The sequence below is a fragment of the Delphinapterus leucas genome, chromosome 7 (assembly GCF_059928025.1).
Source record: "Delphinapterus leucas isolate spDelLeu-1000000601 "Yukka" chromosome 7, BTC_Dleu_Yukka2, whole genome shotgun sequence".
Taxonomy (NCBI): Eukaryota; Metazoa; Chordata; class Mammalia; order Artiodactyla; family Monodontidae; genus Delphinapterus; species Delphinapterus leucas.
The window spans coordinates 48,609,375-48,635,543 of NC_143135.1; the positions used below are offsets into that span (position 1 = coordinate 48,609,375).

The 26,169-nt window shown below is 40.6% G+C and overlaps 1 protein-coding gene and 1 non-coding gene across 2 annotated transcripts; both read left to right on the top strand.

Annotated features, from left to right (window-relative positions):
• Positions 1 to 370: 370 nt before the first annotated feature.
• On the top strand, positions 371 to 25,223 carry LOC111169219 (hemoglobin subunit epsilon-1). The gene is made up of 4 exons (XM_022563253.2): positions 371 to 527; positions 23,129 to 23,782; positions 23,899 to 24,121; positions 24,980 to 25,223. The coding sequence occupies exons 2-4, from the start codon at positions 23,691 to 23,693 to the stop codon at positions 25,106 to 25,108; spliced, it is 444 nt and encodes a 147-aa protein (XP_022418961.1). The 5' UTR covers positions 371 to 527; positions 23,129 to 23,690; the 3' UTR covers positions 25,109 to 25,223.
• On the top strand, positions 6,804 to 6,967 carry LOC115803287 (U1 spliceosomal RNA). The gene has a single exon (XR_004023973.1). It is a non-coding gene; the product is annotated as a U1 spliceosomal RNA (small nuclear RNA).
• Positions 25,224 to 26,169: the final 946 nt, after the last annotated feature.

The following is a 26,169-nucleotide window of genomic DNA, read 5'->3' on the forward strand; positions in this document are numbered from 1 at the left end:
GGCTCACAGTGGCTGCTAAAATACCACTGCTAATGGATTTCTACTAACTATTAATTATCATTTTGTGCCTACCACCCCACATGCATGCACGTACATATCATCTTCTATCATGTTGGCCTCATGCAGTGCTAGGTAATAAGCACGTGCTTAGCTTATATTTGTGAATGAATGAATACCTACCTTTAAAAACTTCATCCTCCCTAAATGTCTAATCCTAGATCCTGGTCATATAGCCATATATATTTTTATATCCCAAGCACTCTAGCACAGATTCTACTTCAAAGGCACTTAACAAATGTTGGTAAATGAACATCTGTCTAATCTGGTTCACATGACTGACCCATGATGTAGGCTTCTTACAGGTCTATACTAGATTTGTGAGAGCCACAAGGAAGGCAAAAGTTTCTGAGTAGATGCTTCTAACATCCTCAGAGAAGAGTTCCCCTGAATCCTCATGAGAATGTGCAAATTCAACATTCTACTCCCAAGAACACTTTGGCCTACAGAGGAAAGCCACCACTAGCTCTGTAAGTTTGGTTCTTCCTGTTTCTAAGCATAACACCTTAAGTCACTCAGTCTCTGGGAACCTCAAAAATCTTGTGATAAATAGGACTAAAACTTCCGCCAGGTCCTGTTTTTCTCACAGGGTCCTTGTAAGAGTAGAATACAAGTCTTTCCATTAGAATATCTTACATACTATTGAGCATTGTGCTTGTAAGCAAAGTTTTGCAAAGTCCTTGCTTTCTGTGGCAGGTCAGACCAGGCCTCTACTCATCCTGAATATCCAATAATCCCATTTTCACAAAATGTCTAATAATAACAATAATAGTAATAATAATAATAACTAAAACATCTATAATATTTACTATGGGCCAGGAATGATTAGGTGCATTACATGTATTAATGCATTTCATCATTAAAACAATCTAACACACCAAAGAGACCAAAGCACAGAAAGATGAAATGATTTGCCAGAGTACACAGCCAGTAAGTGGAAACTGACATTCTAAACCAGACCATTTGATTCCAAAAGTACTGCACTAGTTTATGTATAGAGAAGCATGAAACAGTGAGTTTTTAGAAATCCAGAGAGGTCATAACTGGACTACCCATGCTGAGCCATAATTAAGTGGTTGAAAGTGCAACAAATCTAAGTGAGCTGGCGGCTCCATAGAAGCAAAGAGTCAAGTGAAGCTGGGGTTACTTGTGAGGTGTAATTGTAAGAGGGGTAGTTTTGCCTTGGTAGAAGTAAAACTTTGAAGAATGTCTGAGTCCTTACTAACTGCTGAGTAAGGACCGGGAAATGCTTCATCTTGGTTAAGATTTGGTTGTGAGGCATGAGATAATGAGAATAGATACAGGCGGAATGCTTAAGGAAGAAGATACATTTGAATGCATACATTGTGCGAGTGTCTCTGTTGTGACAAGTCAGCACATCAGAAACATCACTTTTCTTCTTAACTTCAAAAACCTCTGTTAAAAATGGCTTTATTCCAGTTAACAAAGAAATGACTAAAACCCAGTGGTTAAAGGGCTTTGCAAGTTCACGTGCCTGTGTTCAGTTCTCTTCCATCTGAACCACATTGAGACACTAGAGACTGTTTTCTGCCCCTTTCCTAGAGCCTTTCTTCTAGTTCATTCACTGTAGGGGGTGGGCTGTATTTGCAAAGCTTGGGAGGGGAGTGGTTAGAGACCATAAGGTCTGTGGCTAAGAGATAAGACTCCAAGTCCTAGAAGGGGCTAAAAGTTTGGGCCGGTGTCTCTGGGCTCAGATAACTGCCCCACCTTAACCCTCCCAACCCTCCGTGCACAGGAACTCCTGCTTGGGCCTGGATAGGGGTTAGTCATTGGTGAAGAATTATTTTCCTGAATTTTTGGGGGACCCAGAGGAACACCCTGATTTCCCGTCTTCTTTTAACATCCGGCCCACAGAAAGACCTTCCCTTGACTCTTTTCTGATCTTCATTTCAATTTTCTGGCCCTTTCTCCCTTGTCTTCTTTCATCCTTTCACTCATTTTCCTTTCCCTTTATTCCAATGACCTTTCACTGCCCACCTAAGGCTTGCTCTGTCCTCTTCACTCACTGTTTATCTTGCCCACTTGGGCTCACCTCTAAGGCACCTAATCTTTAGCACAAGCACAAAAGCTGGACAAGCAACGCATGCCCCTTAGGAGCTCTTGTGTTATCAACTGGCCCACAACATGCTTCGCCACAGGGTGGTTGATTGAGTCTAAGCCCCCCTCTAACTATCTCCTAGCAGTGCTTCAACTTGTATGTTTCCCAGAGCAGGTGATGGTTCTGGGCCTCCCCTCTCCAGCCTCCATTCATGCCTCTGTGGCCACAATCAGACTCCTCAGATCCCCCAGAGAGGCAGGCAGAGGTCCTCTATGAATGGTTAGGGACGTAAACTTATACATATATACGTATATATATACGTATATATATACATCTTTATTGGAGTATAATTGCTTTACAATGGTGTGTTGGTTTCTGCTTTATAACAAAGTGAATCAGTTATACATATACATATGTTCCTGTATCTCTTCCCTCTTGCATCTCCCTCCCTCCCACCCTCCCTATCCCACCCCTCCAGGCGGTCACAAAGCACCGAGCTGATCTCCCTGTGCTATGCAGCTGCTTCCCACTAGCTATCTATTTTACGTTTGGTAGTGTATATATGTCCATGCCACTTTCTCACTTTGTCACAGCTCACCCTTCCCCCTCCCCATATCCTCAAGTCCATTCTCTACTAGGTCTGTGTCTTTATTCCTGTCTTACCCCAAGTTTCTTCATGACACTTTTTTTCTTAAATTCCGTATATATGGGTTAGCATACAGTATTTGTCTTTCTCTTTCTGACTTACTTCACTCTGCATGACAGACTCTAGGTCTATCCACCTCATTACAAATAGCTCAATTTCCTTTCTTTTTATGGCTGAGTAATATTCCATTGTATATATGTGCCACATCTTCTTTATCCATTCATCCGATGATGGACACGTAGATTGCTTCCATCTCCGGGCTATTGTAAATAGAGCTGCAATGAACATTTTGGTACATGACTCTTTTTGAATTACGGTTTTCTCAGGGTATATGCCCAGTAGTGGGATTGCTGGGTCATATGGCAAGCCAGCATATATTGAGCACCTATGTTTTGCTAGAGAATGTTGATTTAAGTGAAGGTGATGCCTGGACCATAGCCCCTGCCCTCAAAGGTTATTGGTAAAGAATTTTTTAAAACGCCATATAATTTAAATGTATCAGTTTGTACTAAATAAAATCAGGTGTGTTTTATTGCAATGTTAAGTCTCACCAGGGCCTCAGTGCACCTGGAATTGTGTGAAGCTAGTAGTCAGAGTCACACCCAGAGCCCTGTCAGGGCAACAAGATGACATGTGTATCTCACTAATGTGTTAATTCATGAATATGCTTTATGGAAGGACTGATTTAGGGTAGTAAAAGGGTAGTAAAAGCATATCCACATCTTAGAGGAAAAGATGGTTGCTGACTGGCTGTTATTCTACTCTATCTAAATGCACCTCTTCACAGTATTTTCTAGCACATGTTTACCTCAGGGGAGGAGGGATAAGTAACTTCAATGACTCATTGCCAGGCTGGAACTAGCAACACCCAGCTTTCAAACGCGCTGTTTATGGGCAAAGAATTTGACAATTATTTAACAACTCTGATTTACAAATGAAAAGCGATAGTTTTCAACATTTCATAATTTAAACATGGCAATGAAGATGTTGTAATTTTTCTTTCCTTTCCTTTTATATTTGCCTGAAATCTGAAAAAGAAATATTTTTACCACTACATTTCACAAACATTTTACTAAACCTCTTAAAATCTCCGTTCCCTGGGTCTTGTCCTCTTCCCCTTATTTCATGGTGGTTTGTAGGCATGGGCATGGGTGTGTGTGAGTCTGTGCATGGGCGAGTGCATATGTGTGGGTGCGGGTGTCCCCAGAAACACTCTCTAGCCATGTGATCTTCTCCAGGCCTCACCTCAGTCTTCAGTTTCCAGTTTCTCCATCTGCGAAACAAGGTTACTGGATCTTCTCTCTCTCTGTCTCTGTCTCTCCTTCTTAATTAGCATACTGTAAAATGGACTTGTTCAGGATGCAGAGCATTTCCAACATCCTAAAATAACTTCTTCTCACTGTGTTTTATAGTTTTACACATTCCATGCCTAACCCCTGACCATCACATTTGTCTTTTCAAAAACATATAACAAAAATTGTATGATGTGTAATTTTTTAAGATTAACTTCTCTCACTTAGTATAATGGCTTTGAAATTCATCTAAGATGTTGTGTTTATCAATAGTTTATTCCCTTTTCATTGTTGAGTAGTATTTCTCATATGGATGTTCCGTTACATGGATATTAACTATTTTTCTACCGTTTCTTAATAATTTTCAATTGGCTGGTGTTAACCTCCACTTATGTTCCACTTTGACCACTCTTTCCATGCCCATTCCTAAGTCATTTCCATCAGCCAGAAATCTCCCACATCCAAATCTTAAATGCCAGATCCTCCTATCTTTTTACCTCTCTTTCTCACGCACCTTGTAGCAATCACAAGCACCTTGAGCCTATGTTCCTTTCCACGTGGATTTAAATGCATCTGGTCTTTACCTTCCCCATCCTCCCCACAGTCCCGGGTCCTGTGTTTGAATGCTTCAGAGCTTATCTTTTAAGCCTATGTCCAACAATGCTTCCTCCTTAGATTATCCCTTATGGAATCCTCTGTACTGACAACCAAATCCTTTGACTACCATGTGGTTATCTGCTACTCCCTGCGTTATGCCTCCATCTTTATTACCAGAGTCTCCTGAACTGTTAGTATCAGAATCATGTGTTGTTATGTCCTGCCTATTCTTTTCTACTGGCCTAGATCAAATGGCTTTTCATTTCTTGCTCCCACCATCTCTGTCCTCTTGTCTTCATGACATGATCCACTTAGCCTGTGCTTATGTCTGTACTAATAATCAGTGCAGATTTATGCTGGGTATGCTGGGTTGCTCATCATAAGATAGGGCCCACTGTCCACTATTCTTCCCTATGCACTGACTGGGAGAAGGATTGTTTCTGGAAAACATTTGTAAGCTTTCTAATTCACTCTGCTTAGCAGTTTCAGCTTAAACCTGTAAGCATAAAGATAAGTTCTTCTCTGATTTAATGTTCCACAGCTGGTTGGACCTCAGTTAAAACCTGAGCAATCATGTGAAAGACTGAGAATGTCAGTGGGAATCACAATGATAAAAAAGACAAAAAATATATATATAGATATATATATAGTCTTTTAATTAGTGTATTATATTCTCCGACATATATCTGGAAGATTTGTTTAGACGATTAGGCTGCTGCTGTTGCTATGACCATTAGAAGGAAGGAAATACCGATGAAGTTACTAGCCTAAGATGGGTGGAGCCTCCATATGAGGGGACTGTTGAAGGGGGTCTCTTGATTGAAGGTGGGTACCCCCACCTTGCAGAGAGAAGGTATCTGGGTACCTCTCCAAGCTTCCCTTTTCCCCGGTAATGTCCCCTGAGATAATGGCTAATAGTAAAGCCAGGGATAGTAAAACATCACCTTGCATTTTCAAAATGTCACAGAACTTCAAAATGATTTTAGATATTAATCTGTCTTTATTTATTCCAGGATTTCAGAAAGGACAATATTACCTTCAATTTAACATAATGGAAAGAGCTTTTTCAAGAGATACACAAATATTGAATCTCTTTCCTCACCCCTCTGTTCCTCTTTCTCTCTCTCCCTCTCCATCACAGCTTCCCTCACCCCATATATCAGAAGTATATTCCACAAAGATTCACACCAGACTGCTAAGGCTGGTTTCCTTTAGGGAGAGGAATGAGATTAGGAAGTTAGGGTTGCATAAGAACTTTCAATTTTTAATTTATATGCATTTGTATTGCTAGAGTATTCTATAAATGAAATTATTTTCTAGCTGTACAATGCTTAAATATTTTATTGCATATTCTGAGTTATACTTTACTCACTTGGAAAAGGGGAATAAATGCTTGCTGCATAGTTTATTAAAGACTCAGTGAGATATTGCATGTAAAGTTCAGATCAGTAAATGATATGCTGAAGGTGCTTAAAATATATATATTAAAAGGTAATATTTATAAGGTTCTTACTTTATGCTAGTCACTATAATAATTGTGTCGATGCATTAGATAATTAAGGTGTAATTTAAACACTAGATGGGAGACACTATTATACCAATTTCATGCTGAAGATCTCTGGACTCATACAAGTTAATTAAATTTCTCAATGTCATATGTATGTTCCAAAGACTGAACTCAAACTGCAGTTTGTCTAATTTTGGATAATGCCCTCCTACACATTACACTCTTCTGATATTTTGAAAATTATTATTCTGTGGTTATTATGAGGATATTAAAACACAAAGAAGGCAGGGTTTACTCCCCCCAAAGCATCTCAAAATTAAGCTAAGCCATTAACAGAGACTTGCAAGGTAGTCTGGGGACCACAGGGGGGCAGCAGAGTTGTACTTCCACTTTAGTTCAACTCTGAACACACATATCAACACACACACACGCGCGCGCACACACACACACACACACACACACACACAGACCTGAGCACTTACATACTATTCTACATGCTAAGCGTTTTGCTTACATTTATGAACGAATGAATATGATAGATGATAGGTAGATAGATAGATGATAGATGAATAGATGAATGGGTAGATGAAGTAAATGCTTCCCTTCCTGATTGTCTCCTTACCCTGTTTAAAAAGCCCAGGTCTCATACTAACCTGGCAAGGGAGATACCATGATCACAAAGGTGGTTTTCCGAGGGCAAGGCTTATCAATTGCACTCTGGATGTGCTGACCCCTGCAATTTCCCCAAATGTCGGAAACTCGACTGCATAATTTGTGGCAGTGGGAGCAGGACAGGAGGAAAGCCCCAGGTCTCAGATCTGAGATACTGGCCTTATTTAATTCATCAGTGCCTAAGTTAAATTCTGATGTCAAAGGAAATCAAAAGATTTGGGGAAAAAAAACAATTTCTGACCGACAACTCATGCTTCATAGATGATGGAACTAAAAATTTTCAGGAGCATTTAATAGGTAATGAATGGTATGAGATCACTTGTATGTGGAATCTAAAAAAGTAATTCAAATGAGTGTATATGAAAAACAAAAAGAGACTCACAGATATAGAAAACAAACCAGAGGTTACCAAAGGGAAGAGGGAAGGGGGCACAAATTAGGAATACAGAATTAAGAGATACAAACTACTATGTATGAAATAGGTAAGCAACAAGGACACATAGCACAGCAGAGGGAATTACACCCATTATCTTGTAATAACTTTGAATGTAGTATAATCTGTAAAAATACTGAATCACTATGCTGTACATCTGAAACTAATATAATCTTATAAATCAACTATAGTTCAAAAAAAAAATAGGGCATGAACACTAACGACTCCTCTTTCCCTGAATCTGAGATCACAGGTTCTCAACTTTCAGTCTCTCTCTTACTGTGTCAGCCGCGGAAGTAGACAGGAGAGTTGAACTTGGTAGACAAAGAACAGTATGTCAACCCCCAAAGTCACAGTCCTAAACTCTTCAAGTCTTTCCTCACCCTGAAGGTGGACCAGGGTCACTCTCTGCTGACTTTAAAGGACAGGAAAAGGACTTGTTTGCACTTTTTGTATGAGAAAAAATATTACCTCCAGGCAGTGGCTTTTTGGGGACCACTAATTCTTTACAGAGATTCCTACAGACTACTCATTCCATCCAGTCCCCACTGTTAGAAAGACCCAAGCTCCTGTTTTTGATTTAAGCTCTTTTTGATTATTAACAATTAAATTCTGACCTCCATCCCGACCCTGCTCTAGTCACTTTTTTTGGAACATTAACTATGTATTGTCTACTGTTTACTATCCTATAGTCAGGGTCAGGAGGTTGTCACTGGAAACCTCTGCAATGCCTTTCCTTGATTTTTTACCATGTGTCAGGCATTGGACTAGGTGCTATATATGCATTATCACATAACTGTGTTCGTTTTATAATATTTATATTATTGATAAAAAACTAAGGCCTAGTGATGATAGCTTTATATTTTTTTGCGGTACTCGGGCCTCTCACTGTTGTGGCCCCTCCCGTTGCGGAGCACAGGCTCCGGATGCGCAGGCTCAGTGGCCATGGCTCACGGGCCCAGCCGCTCCGCGGCATGTGGGATCTTCCCGGACAGGGGCACGAACCCGTGTCCCCTGCATCAGCAGGTGGACTCCCAACCACGGCGCCACCAGGAAAGTCTGATGATAGCTTTTATTTTCTGAACTTGTATGGCTTTCTCTTTTATTCACCATAACATAACTTTCCCAGACACTAACAATTAAAAGCTATTGTGAATTTCCACAAACACAACAAAGTTGTTGTGAAATTAAATCTATTGTCAGTTTATGGGGAAAAAATTATGCACTTTCCCCACTAAGTCACTGAAGCAAGAGAAACAAGAAAAAATTGAAATAGTAAATTTTTCAGTGATTCCTTTACTATCATGTAAAGACAAGCATGTGGACCTGGGAGGAAAGGTATGGTCCATGTCGGGTGTGGTGTGACACAAGGGTTTGTATGGTATGGCATATAGTGCAAAGACCTCACCATGACGTTGAGAGCAGAGATCTCTTTAAGGGCTAAGGCACACAAAAAGGGATGCAAGGTATATACAGACCTCTGAGTGTCATTCCTTTTCTTAGGGGGAGAAGAGTCATAGCCTGAGTTTGTGGACTATGAGCCCTTTCTCCTCTCTCCCACTTAGCATCCAGGTCAGAATGATACGGCTTGTCCTGCCCCTGTGCTAGGCTGACTCACTTCAAGGCCCAGGCATGGGAGGGGCTCTATGAGGTCTCCGATAACACTATCTGTAGGGCCAGGACCCAGGACGGGCAGCTTCTCCCTCCCAGCCCCTGAGCAGGGTTTGCTTAGTTCTGTATTCAAATGCCATATTTATTTTTAAGGAGCTAACCAGGAGCCCACTCAGCCTGACTGTGGCATGGAAACTACCTAAGATATTTTAGATTCCATCTGTTCCTTCTCTCAGAAAGACCACAGTTCAAGGCAAAGGGGCTCAGGGAAAGTGCATTGGAGAGCAAGTCAGGAGCTTCGAGTCCTAGACTGGTCATTTCTATGACAAATTATATCATACTGAGAAAGTCCCCATCCTTCTCTGTGCTTCAGATCTCTCTTTTGTAAACAACAGGCTAGAGTAAATGGCCCATCTGCCAGGAGAGAATTTCTGTTGATTAAATTCAGAGGTTCCCTTAACTCTTAAACCAGGACTTCTTTGAACCCAATACTAGCAAGACATCCTCAGATCCTCTCATTCCTCTTTAACCAGGTCCACTGGGTACTAGCTGTGTGTGTGCTGGCTCACTTGTGCATGTGGAGAAGAGAGAATACCCTTCTTTCCTCTCTTCTCATACCTTTAGGAAAGAACTTGACACCCTTCCCACTTAACCATCACCACTAACTCATTTCAGAGATTCAACCCTTTACTGCAGGGAAGTCTTAGGCGGTAGAGAGCAGTGGTTAAGAGAACAGACTGTGGAGCCAGACGGCCTGAGTGGCTGAACTCAGCAGCTCTTTGTATCTATATGACTCAGTTCTCTCACCTGTAAAATGGGGTTTTAACATCCTCATAAGATTGTTCTGACATTGAGAGGGTTAATATATGCAACGTAGTGGCTTATATATGCTAAGTACTCTTAGAGACCTTTGCTATTTTTATTGTGTCCAACGTGCTACAGTAGACCACTATTTTATTCTGCACTTTACATCAGTTCATTTATAACAGTAATAATAAAATAACTGACATTTATTGAAGGCTTACTAATGTGCCAGACATTGCAAAGATTGTAAGGATTTTGCATAACTTATATCATTTCACTTATTTCTCTGAGGTCAGGGAAGAGTATACCAAGTAGAGGAAGGGTAGTGATTATGAGTATTGTCTTTGTTTAAGTAGTTGGCTTTGTGAAGTCAAGGACACGACTCTCTGGTTCACTGTTATGTCACCAGCACATGTTTCAAAGCATGCAATTTGGGTTTAACAAATGTATGAATACTCCAATATGGAAAGGTTATCTTCTGAAACAGGGATTTGAGTTATACTATGTGACAAAGGATTAAAGGATTTTAATTTGCATAAGAACTTTGTAAATACTATGTTGTCTAACAAAAACATGGGCTCAGTGGAAAAGCCGTGAGTGCCTCCTCATGTTAGAAAGTGCTTCACTCATGATAGTATGAAACAGGGGTGTTTCAGAGGGGATTCATACCCTAAGCAGAAGGTAGTTTTTGATGAATGCCTAGACTCACATAGCTCTGTGAAGGCTTATGCCATTACATTTTATTCTCTGTTTCCTCATCATACACACGATGATGGATGCACATGAGAAAAGGCTCTCCCCACACTTTTTTTTTCACAAATTTATTTATTTATTCAATTATTTAATTCTTGGCTGCATTGGGTCTTTGCTGCTGCACGTAGGTTTTCTTTAGTTGCTGAGAGCTGGGGTTACTCTTTGTTGTGGTGCGCGGGCTTCTCATTGCGGTGACTTCTCTTGTTGTGGAGCGTGGGCTCTAGGCGCGCTGGCTTTGGTAGTTGTGGCTCATGGGCTGCAGAGCACAGGCTTAGTAGTTGTGGCACATGGGCTTAGTTGCTCTGCGGCACGTGGGATCTTCCCGGACCAGGGCTGGAACCTGTGTCCCCTGCATTGGCAGGAGGATTCTTAACCACTGCACCACCAGGGAAGTCCTCCCCACACTTCTTGATTGGATGAATCAAACTATCGAGGGGATGTCTTGAGGCAAATTGGGAAAAAGAGCTAGAAAGAGTTCCAAGTGAAGTGAAAACCAAAACATTCTCTCCCCATTCAGGGCTCCAGCAGATGGGAATTTAGGGCTTTGTGAAGCCTGGCTGAAAATCAGGAGCCCCATAGGACATGCATAGGAAAGAGACCCAGTGCCCACATGGAGCTGGTTTCCTTCATGTGACAGGGAGCCCCCTGCTCCAAACCTCCAGAGCCCTTCTCTTCAAACTGTCCTATCAGAATGTCCTCACCTCCATCCAGAAACTGTTCTTCCCAGTCTGTGCCCCTCTTAGTTGAAGGAGTTTCCCATGAGGAGACCCTCCCAGCATCCAGAGACTGGTCCTCAGCTTCTTACTCTCAGTTTTCCAAATCCAGTTGCCCAGGGTTCCTTCCTTGGCTCCTGCTGTTGACCTTGACCCTCCCTCCTCCCCCTGAACCCTGCTGAGATGATCCATTGAATGAGTATTGCTCCTTCAAGAAATACTTCAGGGGTTTCCCTGGTGGCGCAGTGGTTGAGAGTCCGCCTGCCAATGCAGGGGACACAGGTTCATGTCCCGGTCCGGGAAAATCCCACATGCCACGGAGCGGCTGTGCCCGTGAGCCATGGCCGCTGAGCCTGCACGTCTGGAGCCTATGCTCTGCAACAGAAGAGGCCACAACAGTGAGAGCCTCGTGTACCACAAAAAAAAAAAAAAAAAGAAATACTTCACTTGTTAATGGCTTATCCCCAAATCCCATTCTAAATATCCAACATCACTATAAGTAAGAGAGGACGAAGAGAAATATGGGGGAATAAGGAGAGAGAGTGAGTAGGAGAGTGTGGGAGAAGCTGGACAGGATGATAAAATCTACTACTATATTTTGAGAACTTTTCTAAAGTCTAATTAAACAAGCTACTGCTTCACAGACAGTGTGTCATATTTCTTTCCAACCTCATACTAACTCCATAAGATGGATACAATTATTATTCCTGTTTTTAGATGACAAGACTAAGCTCAGAGGAATCAAAGAATTTGCCTAAGGTCAGACATGTAAGAGACAGTGCTAGTTCTTGGACCCAAAGTCAGAAACTGGATCTACTGCTCACAAGCCCTTTGCTACACTGTTGAGGAACATTAGATGGATAGGCCTAGGAAAACAGGGCCCGGGGCTCTGGTTGAAGGAGGCAGGCATGGAGAGGTCCATGACTATAATTTTGGGAGCAGGAGTTTCTTAGGGCTTGAACTTCAGCGAACCTTGACTCAGCAAACCTGAGGTCCCCATGGGGACACTGGGAGCTGGGGTGCAAGATGTGTCTATCAGAGATCACAGAGAGGGCAGGGCCAAGGCTAGCTGCTAGCTATCAGAGTCCAGAAAGGCTACAGGTCTGTGGGCTCAGATAGGTGGTTAGGGCAGGTTGGCGGCTCCGGGTGGAGCCATGAGTCTCAGGGCAGATAGACTGGGTACAGAAGCGAGCACAGGAAAGGGGAGGGAGGCACAGCATAGGAGCAACTTACATTTTACCACCAAGTGAGACTCCCCATCCCCTCAACTAAGGGCAAAGAACTTAGTGCTGACATCTGTAAAATAAGAGTAATAATTACATCTATCTTATGGGGTTATGGAGGATCAAAAGAGATGCACACTGTCTGGACCAGTAACAGCAATTCAGGTCAGAGCTATGGGTTCCCTAGGGATCAGACGTCTCAAAGCAGCAGGTAAGTTCTAGAAAATAACACCAATCACTCTTAAATATGTAGAGACTCTCAAAGCCCAATATATCGTTTAACAATGGCCTGAGATGTCGTGTGAGAGGAGCCTTCCCCTCCCTCAGGAGGGCTATCTTCCCAGGTACTGTGGTCAAAGTCCAGAGCTTAGCTTTAAGGCTGAAATACCTGAAGCCACAGGTGCAGATGAAGGCAGATGACAGCAAGTTTGCACTTTAAGAAAACCTCACTTCACAAAGAGCACGTACAATCTTAGATTCTGAAGCATAAGAGATCCACTAAGAATCTGAACAGAAGTTGAACAGGAAACAAGATGATTAAGGAACTAGAGACCACAAGAAAAATATTTGAAAAAACAGAGGAGATTTAGACTAGAGAAAAGTTAAAAGAGGATAGGAATTAATACTTATTGAAATCTTTCTATATGTCAGGTACCATTCTAGGGTATTTAAATAGTCTCATTTAATATGGTAGTTCTGTGAAGTATATATCATGAAACATGTTGTAATTCATGCTAATGATAAGTGATGTCTCTTGAGTATTTAGTATATACTAAGATATAATTTAAGTTCATTATATGAATTAGTTTATCCTCATACCAATACTCAGAAGTCCATTAATGTTTCTCAACTGATGAGGAAACCAAGGTGCAGAAAATGTAAGACAATTTCTTGAATAAGTAGCCAATTTGCAATCTAAACCCAGGTGGTCCAGGCTCTCCTACTGTCTACATTACACTGTCTCTTTTTAAGTGTGGGGGACTTGAGGGTCAAAGAGATGAAATAACCTGTCCAAGCTCATAGAGCTAGTAAGTAGTGAGGTAAAGATGTAGGCCCAGTTCTGCTGCTGCTAAAGACTGTGCTCTTCCTACAACAAAACACCAACACGGACATCTACTGTGGACCCAAGAAATAGAAGCAGATTAAACTGCCCCTATTCCCCACTTTTATACCTTGGATATTAGAGATTAGGGTTCAAGTCATAATTGCAGACCATACGTCCTCAACATGGGTGTGTCTCTGTAAGAAAGTCTGAAAGAGAATGAATTAAAGAAAAAAATTGGAAACAAGCTCAGAATAAAAAGAGGCTCTAGCTTGGACTACAGAGATTGTTGGATTGTAGGTTATGTATAGGTCCCTGAGAACACTGGAGGTCTATAGTGGCCCAAATGACCTCTTGACCCTTGGTCAAGCCACAAGTTTGGTTAAGGAAGAGAGTGTATTATATTCTTTAGTTATTCTTCAGACCTAGCTGCCTGCTTCTCTCTTTACCCTGCACTGGCTTAGAAACTCACTGCACCTAAAACATATGTGTATCTATTTATTTAGGTCTGTGTGACATCTTAGTTAGTGCCAAGCACTGAGGACACTAAACCATACCATGGGCAGTGCTGTGGTGATGAGTTAAGAATATAAAAAATGAGAAGAAGGTCTGCAAGTTCCCTGCACCTCCCTTTGCAGAGCTTGACAATGAGAGTCCTCGCAAATGTTACCAGTGCAGGACCCTGATTTATAAGTTAACTTCTCCAAGATCAGTTTGGGTTTCATGCTGTCTTTCTCTCTGCAAGGAGAATAGAAGACAGATAATTAACTTGGCTATCGTAATCACTTTGCTATGTATATGTATTTCAAATCATCATGTTATACACTTTACACATGTATGATTTTTATTTAAAAAAGAAAAAAATAAAAAAGAAGTGATTCAAAATATCTGTATTTCCGATCATCCTTTGGACATAAGATGTGACTCTAATAGTTATATGTAAATACTTATTATAATAATATAACAACAGATAGTACTTAGTGAGCATATATTGTATCTCTATCTCTTTACATAATAAACTAAATTAATTGTCATGATTTATACTATGAGCTAAGTCATGTTACCGTCCTATATTTCATAGACATGGAGACATTAAGAAACTTGCCCAAGGTTACATAAGAAGTAGGTGGTGATGGGATCACGGAGCCTCTCCCAATTCCTCATGGCAACATTTGGCTAAAGCATTGTCAGCCCTATTTGATCAGGAACGGGCTTGTATTCATTGAAGACCCTGACGCCCTATTCCTTTCTGTGATTTTCCTGACCTCAATAGACTTACGAAACCTCTGATGTAGAAGAGAGGAGGAAGGGAGAGTTTATTGTGGTGAGTGATGAAGTCTCTTTCTGTGACCATGCACCAGGGGGGCTCCTCTCTAAGGCTAAATCCCTTTGTCTCACTGCATTTTAGCTAGTCCTATACACCTTGCCTAAAGAGCGTTGGAGAACAGGTATTCTCCATTATGAAAAATCCATTCATCTCTCAAGACCCAGCTTACATTTCTTTAATCCTGTAAGATCTTTTGGTACATTATTTACTCCCTAAAAAGATCCCAGACTTAAGAGAGTCACTCTCCCAGGTATATCTGTATTAAGTATGGAAAATATTGTAATATTGTACATAATTAACTTGTTTTTGACTAGGACTCTTGGAAGGCAAGATACATGTCTTATTCTTATTTATGATTCAAGCACTGAAATTAGTGTCTAGCACATAGCAGCTACTTCAAAAACATTTACTAGATGACTGTCTTGCCTACAAGCCCAGGCCCCTCTATCCCCTTCAGCCACCTTATCTCCAATTAAATAAGCTCCAATTTCCCCTTAATTCATATTTCATTTTTGTCTAAGCCTCTGCTGCTGCCCTCCCATAGTCTAAGCATAGACATTTATGCCCGGGCCCCATTCTGAGTCAATGTCCTGCTCCCTATCTTCTTGGTCTGCATAGCCTTATAGGCCAGGATCTGGCCCCAACACAGCCATGCTGAGTCATGCTGAGGCGTAGGGTGTACGGCCAGATGTTCTCAGCCCTGCGTGATGACTGCTATCTGGGTCCCCAGCAGGAGGCTTACAGGACAGATGACAAGAAAGGAGAACTCCAGCCAGCATAACGAAGAGAGAGGGATACCGAGGCAGAATGTGACATGTCCTGGAATATATTCCCTTTGGATTTAAAACTGTATTTCTGGCCGTCCCATAAATGCCATAGAATGATCAGTTGTTGTTCATCTAACAATCATCTTGCAGGTAGTCTCTCACACCAAGAAGCAGGAAAAAAAAAAACCCTTATAACTACATGTGTATGGGTTTTTTTGTTTTTTTTTTTTTGTGGTACGCGGGCCTCTCACTGTTGTGGCCCCTCCCATTGCGGAGCACAGGCTTCAGACGCGCAGGCTCAGCGGCCATGGCTCACGGGCCCAGCCGCTCCGCGGCATGTGGGATCTTCCCTGACTGGGGCACGAACCCGTGTCCCCTGCATCGGCAGGCGGACTCTCAACCACTGCGCCACCAGGGAAGCCCATGTGTATGGATTTTTAATTCACAAAATATACAGTCATTAATCAAATGCGATCAGAGTAATTAGAAGCATAAGACCTTTGCTGGTGAGATCCCTGACCCTTTCTTATGCACCGTATAACTCAGGACAGGACATTTATATACAGTTTTCTCGTGTATATAAAGATGCGGCAGGGCTGGATGACTAAATAATTTTTCCAGGTCTCACCTTTTTAAGATTCCAGATACTGCACACCTACTTTGCAGTGTCCTGTAGGTAAGGACTGAGATATGAGGATGAAAGAGAGAGGCATGAAACAGAGGAAAAGGAAAACATTGTTCAGCATTTTAGGGTACCCCCAGACATCTGCTGACAAAGGCTCTGTGCTCTTAGAGGTCCCACGCTCACATGCTGGTCATGACTAGGGATGCCACTTGGGAACCCTCAACTTAAGGAAATATCTCAGGCCAGTCTTGGTGCTACTACTGTCATGGGAAAATGTCTTAACTTATAAGCCTCTGCTCAGCACCCAAGAGATGCTCGCAGTCTTCACATCACTTTGGGTAAAGTTCTGACGTGTGAGATATTTTCTGATTTTCCTACTTACCCTTCCACCATCTTCACTTTAAAGCAAGAATTCTGAGGCAGTTAGTGTGCTGAACAAAGAAACTGACAAAACTCAACATAAAGACTCTCCTTGTTCAGCTTCCAAATCCTCACACTGACATATACTCACATTCAGAAATTAACATGTACAAGAGCATGAGCATACACGTATGCACACACACACAAAAGCACCTCCCAAATTCCACATCCTGTTAGAAAATCCATTTGGTGTTACTTTAAACATTTATTTACAGTCTGACCCCTTGCTACCACCTGCATTGCTACCACCCTGGTGTAAGGCGTTATAATCTCTACCTGAACTCTTACTGTGGACTCCTAATTGATCTGTCTCCTTCTACAACTGCCACCGGACAGTGTCTTCCCAATACTGTAGCCAAAGCACACTTGTAAAAGTGTAAATCATGTATGGTAACCTCTTTGTCCAAAGGTCTCTGATAGTTTCCTGCATCAATCATAATAAAGCCAAATTTCCTACCATAACAATTTCCTACAATAACAATTTCCTACAATAACAACAATTGCCAATGTTTGTTGGCACATACACACATATATGTGTGTGTATATATGTGCATGTTTATATGTGTATCTGTAAATATAGGTGTATATGTGTGTATATATATAACATATTTGCAGATATAATATGTATACATATATGTTTATAAATATATATATGCTTTTTCTTACAACTCTATGATATATGTATTATTATTGTCACAAATTTTATAGATTAGCACCTCCACAACCAGCACTTCTACTCTCCCTCTCAGTCTGCTCCTACATTGGCCTTATTTTCAATCCCTGAAAATTCTAAGCATCCTCCCACTTTAAGATACTTATATTTGTAATTCCCTATGTCTTAAACATTTAATCCATGTGCAGTGGCTATTTATAATCTGCCGGTGTCTTCTCAAGTGTCCCCTTATAGTGAAGAAATCCCTACCACACATTTTAAAGTAGGAATACCCTTCCACCCTTGTCCCCATTAAACTCTATCCTTCATTCCAGTGTTCTTTTCCTCCATAGCACTTAACATCATTTGGCATATACCATGTATTTTATTTGTTTATTTACTTAATGTTTCACTTCTCTTACTATCAACTCCATGAAAATGTTTTGTTTTGTTTTGCTTCTGTATACTTAGAACTTTTGCAGTATTGAATGAACAACTGAAAAGCCAAACACATACATCTATCACTACAAACACATATACACATACACCCACCGCTACACACATACCAAGATATACAGTGTAGTAATGCCAAAAGAGGTAATGCCAACTAGATGTATTTAGACCTCAGCAACCAGGACCTTGATCGAATTACTTAGTTCTAGGATGTGGCCCATTTGTTCTGTAGGCTGAGATTGACTCTTGAAGTCTTATTCTTGTTAAAATGAAAGGCACACAAACCTAAAAATAGAAACCTGTGTACTTATTTATCCATTTACATTGAGATTTATAACTTGAATACTCATGTCTTTGTGAGCAATACATTCTTTCCTTATATCAATCAAGTAAAAGTAGAGGAAACAAACTCTTCCAAAGCAAGCAGCTGGATGCAATCATGCTAAGTAAGCATCTTGCCACTAGGCTCAGACATAGCTTATTCATCCATCTTCATGGGAAGGATAAGTTTGGCTTGGACATAAATGTTATGTGAGGCTCAAAACATCTCTAGATTCTGAGCCAACAGAGCAACATTCCTTTTCCTATACTTTCCTTGTTGGCCAGCTCTCTAATGATTAATACACTTCTCTTTATACATCAGAACATTCCACAGATTATAATCTAACTATAATGATAGTTCAGAGCTTCTGGCCTGGGAGTCATTCTGTTTCTTTCAGGTGACTTTGAGTCTCTCTTTTTTATCACTAAATTTATTTTTAATAGCAATTGAAATTAGCGTGAGATTTGTTCCCCTGTCCTTTGAGGTCTTGCATATTATCTAGTCACTGTTGCCTTCATATTTTGATAATACTCACATATTTGTACACACACACACACGCACACAAATATATTTTACACAGAGCATATTTATCAGGCATTTCTAAACAGTTAACCATGCAAGACCCCCAAACACTAACCCAAAATCTCTTTCACTTTTCTACTTGTATAAAAGCCAAGAACAGAGTCTTTGAAGCCAGTAAGAAAAGCACTTTGTCTTTCACTTTTTTAGCTAGTCCTCTTCTTTGCCACAGCTCTGTGTAGTCCTGAGCTCCTATCTAAGCTCACAGTTTCTGACCCCACCCAGCTATCAGCAGCCCAAGTCCCCAGAAGGAGAAAAACACTGGATCTGTCTACCTCTGTTAATTAAAAACAAACCAAAATAAAATAAATGCCCCCCAACCCCCAGAAAACAAATGAATACACAGAAGAAGAAGAAGAAGAAGAAGAAGAGGAAGAAGAAGAAGAAGAAGGAGGAGGAGGAGGAGGAGGAGGAGGAGGAGGAGGAGGAGGAAGAAGAAGGGGAAGGGGAAAGGGAAGGGAAAGAAAAACAAACAAACAAAAAACAAAACAGGTGCAGGAAATAACTGGTGACATTAATGCCTAAATGGGGCTGGAGTAGAGAGAAGGGCTACAGTAGCTTGTTGGTCTAGTAATCTAAGAGGTTTTCCTTTCCCTCAGAGATGCCTCAGACTCAGTAAGATAGGGGTTGTGAAATTTTGGTTTCAGAAGGAGCCCTCCTGGGGCTAGAATTAGCAAAGGCTGAGAGGGGTGTGGGAGAGGAGTGATCATTAACTGCCCTTGCTAGATCAAAGGATCCTAGTTTCTCATAATTCCTCATGGTAGATGATCTTGTTAATGGGTGGGATCTAACCATACTGCTTCCATTTAAGGCCTGCATAGTTACCAAACCTCAAATTTATGCTGTTTGATAGATGCAGATTTTTTATTCAAGAAACATGCTATGCTATAGCTTCAGTATTGAGTATGCAAAGTACTGAAGATAACGTGACTAGGCAAAAAAAAAAAAAAAAATAGTCATTAACTTTTCGAAATTCAAAGTCATCAAGTCAAGGACTTCCCAATCTTGGGACACAGGATTCTAAGCCTTAAACCTAGAATAATCTCATTTGAATCAGTCGTAGGTAGAAATTTAAATATTGAGTTTATGTGTGCTTCAGAGCTACTATGTATGAACAAAGTTTGTAAATTACTACTTGACTAAAGTCTTGAGTAAGATCCATGAGATATGGACCAATGAGCTATAGTAGTGTGGTAGAGGGAAGGAAGATTAGCAAGCACTGGCTCTAATGATAGTGTCATTCCTTCTAACTATTCAGAGCTGTCTTAGTTCATAGAATATACTAGGCAATACTATTTAAACAACATAAAAAACCAGGAATTTCTCAAAAATTTAATCATAAAAATAAATGAAGACAACTTTGCTTAAGGTCAAAAAGCATCAAGGGAGCCAAGAAAGTGAAGTTATAAAATGGGAATATGGGAAGTTTCTGACTTTTCTAAGTTGCCAGATTCCAGCTTTAACCTTCAAGGTTCATCGTGTAGACAAGTGTACAATAACTGGCTGGTTCTGCCTTTCCACTCCCTCTTCCCAGTGAAGATTCTTCTTGCTTAATTAACACTCACATGCATCTCTGGCTATGCCTTAGTCACAGTGGTCCCAGAGGTCAGTCAAACCATCAATGTCTGTGTTATAAGCCTCCAACAAAAGAAATGCCTCTGAGAATGAGACCCAGCTTGGGTTCACAGTCACCTGCAACCTTTGTGAGATATGATGCAGAGGCCCAGCGATTACAAAGCAGTAGTGTTGCTTGACCAGTGGTCGTGGTCTATTCTCTCATTCTTTGCAATCATAACAGAAGATATTCATTGGCTCCCTGCATGGAAGCCATTAGAATTTCCTGCTACTCGTGGCACGCAATTTATTCTAGACTAATGCAACACTTAATAGGACTTTTATCCCATCTATTTCTGCTATAAGAAGATAAATTGAGATGCATAATGAAAGCAGACTAACTTATAGCTTCACTAATCAAGAATTCTAAGCAGCTTTTTTTGTACCTTCAGTGGTTTATAAACCCAGTCCATAATTTTCCATTTTAAAATTAAAAAAAACTCATTCGTGGTAAAGAATAACTTTTGAAGGATTTTTTCTCAGCTAATATTATGAAAAAATGTAGTGAGATCAAAGACCTATTTTATCTATTAACAATGTAACTTATATAATCCTCCATACTAATAGCACCTAAAGATAATACAGTATTTGGCTCACAGGATTAGCATATATGTCATAAATGAGATAGCAAGATTTAAGGAAATATTTTATTTTTCCTTGCTAAAAAGAGGCATCTTACATCTTTCTTAAAGTCCTGCGTAGAGTTTACCAAAGTACAAATGTCACAGGATATCCTAAGAGGCAGGAGTTAATCTTTAACAAATTTTGAAGTTTCTTTTAAAACTTTTCATTTAAATACCTTAAGAGATAACATTTTTATTTTATTAATTTTAGTTTCTAGGCAATAAATGAATAATCTTAGTTTTTTTCTTTTTTCTGACCATTTAATCTTTCTGTTGTATCATGGATAATCACGTCATTTATCTCTCTAAACTTTGGGTTTTTCATCTAGGAAAAAGAGACAATAATCATGGTATTTCACAGGAGAAATAAATAAATACTTCAAAATGAGCAGCTGAGATAATTGAGCTTGAATCAACAAGCACCTAAGCAAAAATGAAAGTATATTCAGCTTAAGTGACTTCAGAATCAGAATTCATAAGCCTTGAACTGAGTTACAGACATGCTGCCTTTCAACCCTGTAACATTTCTTGAAGCCTTTTTCCACAACCTTTAGTAATAAGAAGGTAAGGGATGGGCCAGATCCTTGGAGGCAAGCCAGTTCTTTTCCCAAACGCTGTTACTAGAGAAGGATATATGAGCCCTGAAATGGGTATAAGGGAGGAGAAGGGAGATCAACCCCACACTCTGAATTTAAGAGAAGCCTGGTGTCCACACTCTGAACCGGAAGGAGAATGGAACACACTCATACTGTCTGCTTCAGATGAGGTTTGTTTCCCAAACTCTTGGTCTTGTGCAGCCTGGTTCTTATTCCCTGGGCTTTGACAATGTCTGATCCTCATACCCAAGGTCTAAGGGAAGGGTCATTGTACTCACACTGTGGATCTATACAAATTTGCCTTGGAAACCTAGAACCCTATCTCTACTGATTAAAAAATCATCCGTAATTTAAAAAGACACATGCACCCCTATGTTTGTAGCAGCACTATGTACAATAGCCAAGACATGGAAGCAACCTTCATGTCCATTGACAGATGAATGGATAAAGAGATGTGGTACTTATATACAATGGAATATTACTCAACCATAAAATAGAATGAAATAATGCCATCTGCAGCAATGTGGATGCACTTAAAGATTGTCATATTAAGTGAAGTAAGCCAGACAGAGAAAGACAAATATCATATGACATCACTTATATGTGGAACCTAAAAAAATATGATACAAATGAACTTATATACAACACAGAAATAGACCCACAGACATGGAAAACAAACTTATGGTTACCAGAGTTTGGGATTAACATAAACACACTACTATATATCGAATAGATAAACAACAAGGACCTACCATATAGCACAGGGAACAATACTCAATATTTTGTAATAGCCTATAAGGGAAAAGAATCTGAAAAAAATATATATATATAAAACTGAATCACTTTGCTGTACACCTGAAACTAACACAACATTGTAAATCAACTATACTTAAAAATAAATAAATAAAACTCTTATTCATACAAGGGCTATTCTTCACTGAGCAGCCAGATGCTTCTTGTCCTTTCATTGGTCCTCTACTTCAGTGATCAAATGTCTTCTCTCTCAACCTAGAATTCTGTCATCCTAGGTTACATAGTCTAGCCCAGGGATTCTTTCCTATCTTTCTTAAGGGGGGAATAAGCTAAGAAACACTTGTGAAGGTCACAGCCCAGGAAAACTGGTCCACTGAAGGCTGATTTTTAATTATACAATTATAGATGGCTTCTCCTCCACCATTCCTTACCACTATATCAACAGGACTCCAGTATAATAACAGAGGATTGCAGCTGGAAAAGTTGCAAGGTATATAATCCATTTCATGATGATGTGTTCTTAGGGAAACCCAGAGCCAACAGGGACATCAAAATACAAAAGAAAACAAAAAATAAGGACACTAGAGAAACTTGAAGTCTCCTGAACTGATGGCTTCAACAAACTTTAAACATACTCCAACTGCTAGCCTATCATATCAATTCATCTACTCCTCAGTTTGATCACAGGTCCTGTTTTTAAATCATTTCAGACTCCTTAGCAGCCACGCTGGTATAAATGAGTACAGAATATCAAGAAGAGCACTCAGGGCAATGTCTCCAGAGTAGACAGTTTCCCTTGCTCTCATAGAGAAATGGACAGAGAGAGAGTTCCCTGGAAGCACAGGATGTAAGCTTATTCTACCTGTTCTGTCTATGAAATAATCTTTGGTTATGTCACTTTGGGATTGAGGTCTTAGTTCTATTGTAGATCCCTTGCATCTCCGCTCAGCTTCCTGAAGTAACCATGTATGTGTTTTTTCTCCCTTAGAAAACTAAAATCCAGAGCTTGGCTATAATCCACTCCTCAAGAGAGCTAGAACTGGCTGAGGTTCTGTGTCAACAATTGTATTTTTTTTTCTTGACTGTGTTTTTGTCCCTGTCACCATCTCACCATCCTTAACCCAAATATTAAACCTGGTTTGACTGGAACTCTATCTTGGGCTTAGCTGCATTCTATGGGTCTTTCTGGGATAAGGAGAGTGGGAGAGATGGATGTCATCATGGAGGATGACATGGGGAGAGAAGAGGGTGAAAAGAGAGAATGGATGAAAAATTGTGTTGAGGATGGAGGAGGAGCCAACAAAAGAAGGATGTTTCAGGAACCAACACATTATCACAGACTCAATATACATCTTCCTTGCTGACCATTTCCTGACCTGACTCCACCCCTGAGGGACACAGCTCAGCCTTGACCAATGACTTTAAAGGATTAGGGGGAACAAAGGGCCAGAAGTTCAGCAGTAAAGAATAAAAGGTCACACCTTCCAGCAGCAGCACAGACTTGCTTCTGACACTTCTGTGATCACCAGTAAGCTTCAAGACCTGACATCATGGTGCATTTTACTGCTGAGGAGAAGGCTGCTATCACTGGCCTGTGGGGCAAAGTGAATGTGGAAGAGGCTGGAGGCGAGGCTCTGGGCAGGTAGCAACTGGACTTCATGGGGGAGGATGGTGAATATGAGCCTGGTAAATTGACCAGGAAATTCTTCAAACTTTTTGAGTCACTGATTTTCCATCTGTTATGGTCTCATCTCATAGGCTCCTGGTTGTCTACCCCTGGACCCAGAGGTTCTTTGACAGCTTTGGCAACCTGTCCTCTCCCTCTGCCATAATGGGAAACCCCAAGGTCAAGGCCCATGGCAAGAAGGTGTTGACATCCTTTGGAGATGCTGTTAAGAACATGGACAACCTCAAGGGCGCCTTTGCTAAGCTGAGTGAGCTGCACTGTGACAAGCTGCACGTGGATCCTGAGAACTTCAGGGTGAGTTCAGGAAATGGTCATGTGTTCTTTTTATGCTTTTTACTTTGGAATAATAATGGAAGTTGAGTCTTTGGTTGCAAAGACTAGCAAAGATCTCAGAAATCATAGATCAAAGTTGGTGTTAAGAGGGCAGTATTCCAGTGGACATACCAAGAGCACCTTGATTCAGGACTAGTGACACTAAAGGGCTACTAGCCCTTTTAAGCCTGAGTTTGCTTAAAAGTTTTTGGGGACTTTTGTTAGAACTGGATTTGTTTACCCTAGAGAATATCAGAGAATAACAGACTTGTTCAAGGAGGAATGGAATCTGGGTTTTGGTAGATGAAAACCTGTCTCAAGGAAAGAGAAATGTCTTATTTTATGTGGCTCCTGATGATTGAAGTTTAGGAAGGTATTTGGGAGAATAATTTTTAGGTAGATTGTCTCAAAGAAATATCAATAAATTCTCTAAATATATTAAATTACCCATCAGTATTGGGACCAAGTGGAAGCTTATTCCTGCATTGGTTGGAGACTTTGCTAAACTCACTCTAAGAGCCTGTGCAGCCCTGAAATCCTGTGATGTCAAAGATTAGACAACTGGTAAACGTGAGAGGGAGGGAGAGAGGCAAATAAAAATGGTGAAATGGGAGAGAGTGAGGGGATATAGGTAGACAGAATGTGGAATGGAGGGCTCACAGAATTTAAATAAAATTTAAGAACTAGCTTATCAGAGTTTATTGCACAGATACAAACCATGGAGCAGTTTACGATGTGGAGTTCGGAGTGGGTGTAGGTATTAAGCCATTATTTTCGGCAGCTCTTTTAGGAAAATTCTACTCAACATATCTAACTGTCATTTTGTCTCTCACCTAACAGCTCCTGGGCAACGTGATGGTGATTATTCTGGCTTCGCACTTTGGCAGAGAATTCACCCCTGAGTTGCAGGCTGCTTGGCAGAAGCTGGTGGCTGGTGTTGCCACTGCTCTGGCCCACAAGTACCACTGAATTCTCCTTTCAGTTCACCATTTTTAGTCCCCAATGCCTTCCTTCTACACATGGGGATTGGAGTTTGGCCTTGAGAGCCCGGCTTCTCTTTAATAAAGTACATTCTGTTCAGTGATCAAAAATTAATATTGTATCTTCTCCATCATTTACTCTTTTTTTTAATTTTATATTTTTTTACATCTTTATTGGAGTATGATTGCTTTACAATGGTGTGTTAGTTTCTGCTTTATAACAAAGTGAATCAGTTATACATATACATATGTTCCCATATCTCTTCCCTCTTGCATCTCCCTCCCTCCCACCCTCCCTATCCCACCCCTCTAGGTGGTCACAAAGCACCGAGCTGATCTCCCTGTGCTATGCGGCTGCTTCCCACTAGCTATTTTACATTTGGTAGTGTACATATGTCCATGCCTCTCTCTCGCTTTGTCACAGCTTACCCTTCGCCCTCCCCATATCCTCAAGTCCATTCTCTAGTAGGTCTGTGTCTTTATTCCTGTCTTACCCCTAGGTTCTTCATGACATTTTTTCCCTTAAATTCCATATATATGTGTTAGGGTACGGTATTTGTCTTTCTCTTTCTGACTTACTTCACTCTGTATGACAGACTCAAGGTCTATCTACCTCATTACAAATAGCTGAATTTTGTTTCTTTTTATGGCTGAGTAATATTCCATTGTATATACGTGCCACATCTTCTTTATTCATTCATCCAGTGATGGACACTTAGGTTGTTTCCATCTCCGGGCTATTGTAAATAGAGCTGCAATGAACATTTTGGTATATGACTCTTTTTGAATTATGGTTTTCTCAGGGTATATGCCCAGTAGTGGGATTGCTGGCTCATATGGTAGTTCTATTTGTAGTTCTTTAAGGAACCTCCATACTGTTCTCCATAGTGGCTGTACCAATTCACATTCCCACCAGCACTGCAAGAGGGTTCCCTTTTCTCCACACCCTCTCCAGCATTTATTGTTTCTAGATTTTTTGATGATGGCCATTCTGACTTGTGTGAGATGATATCTCATTGCAGTTTTGATTTCTATTTCTCTAATGATTAA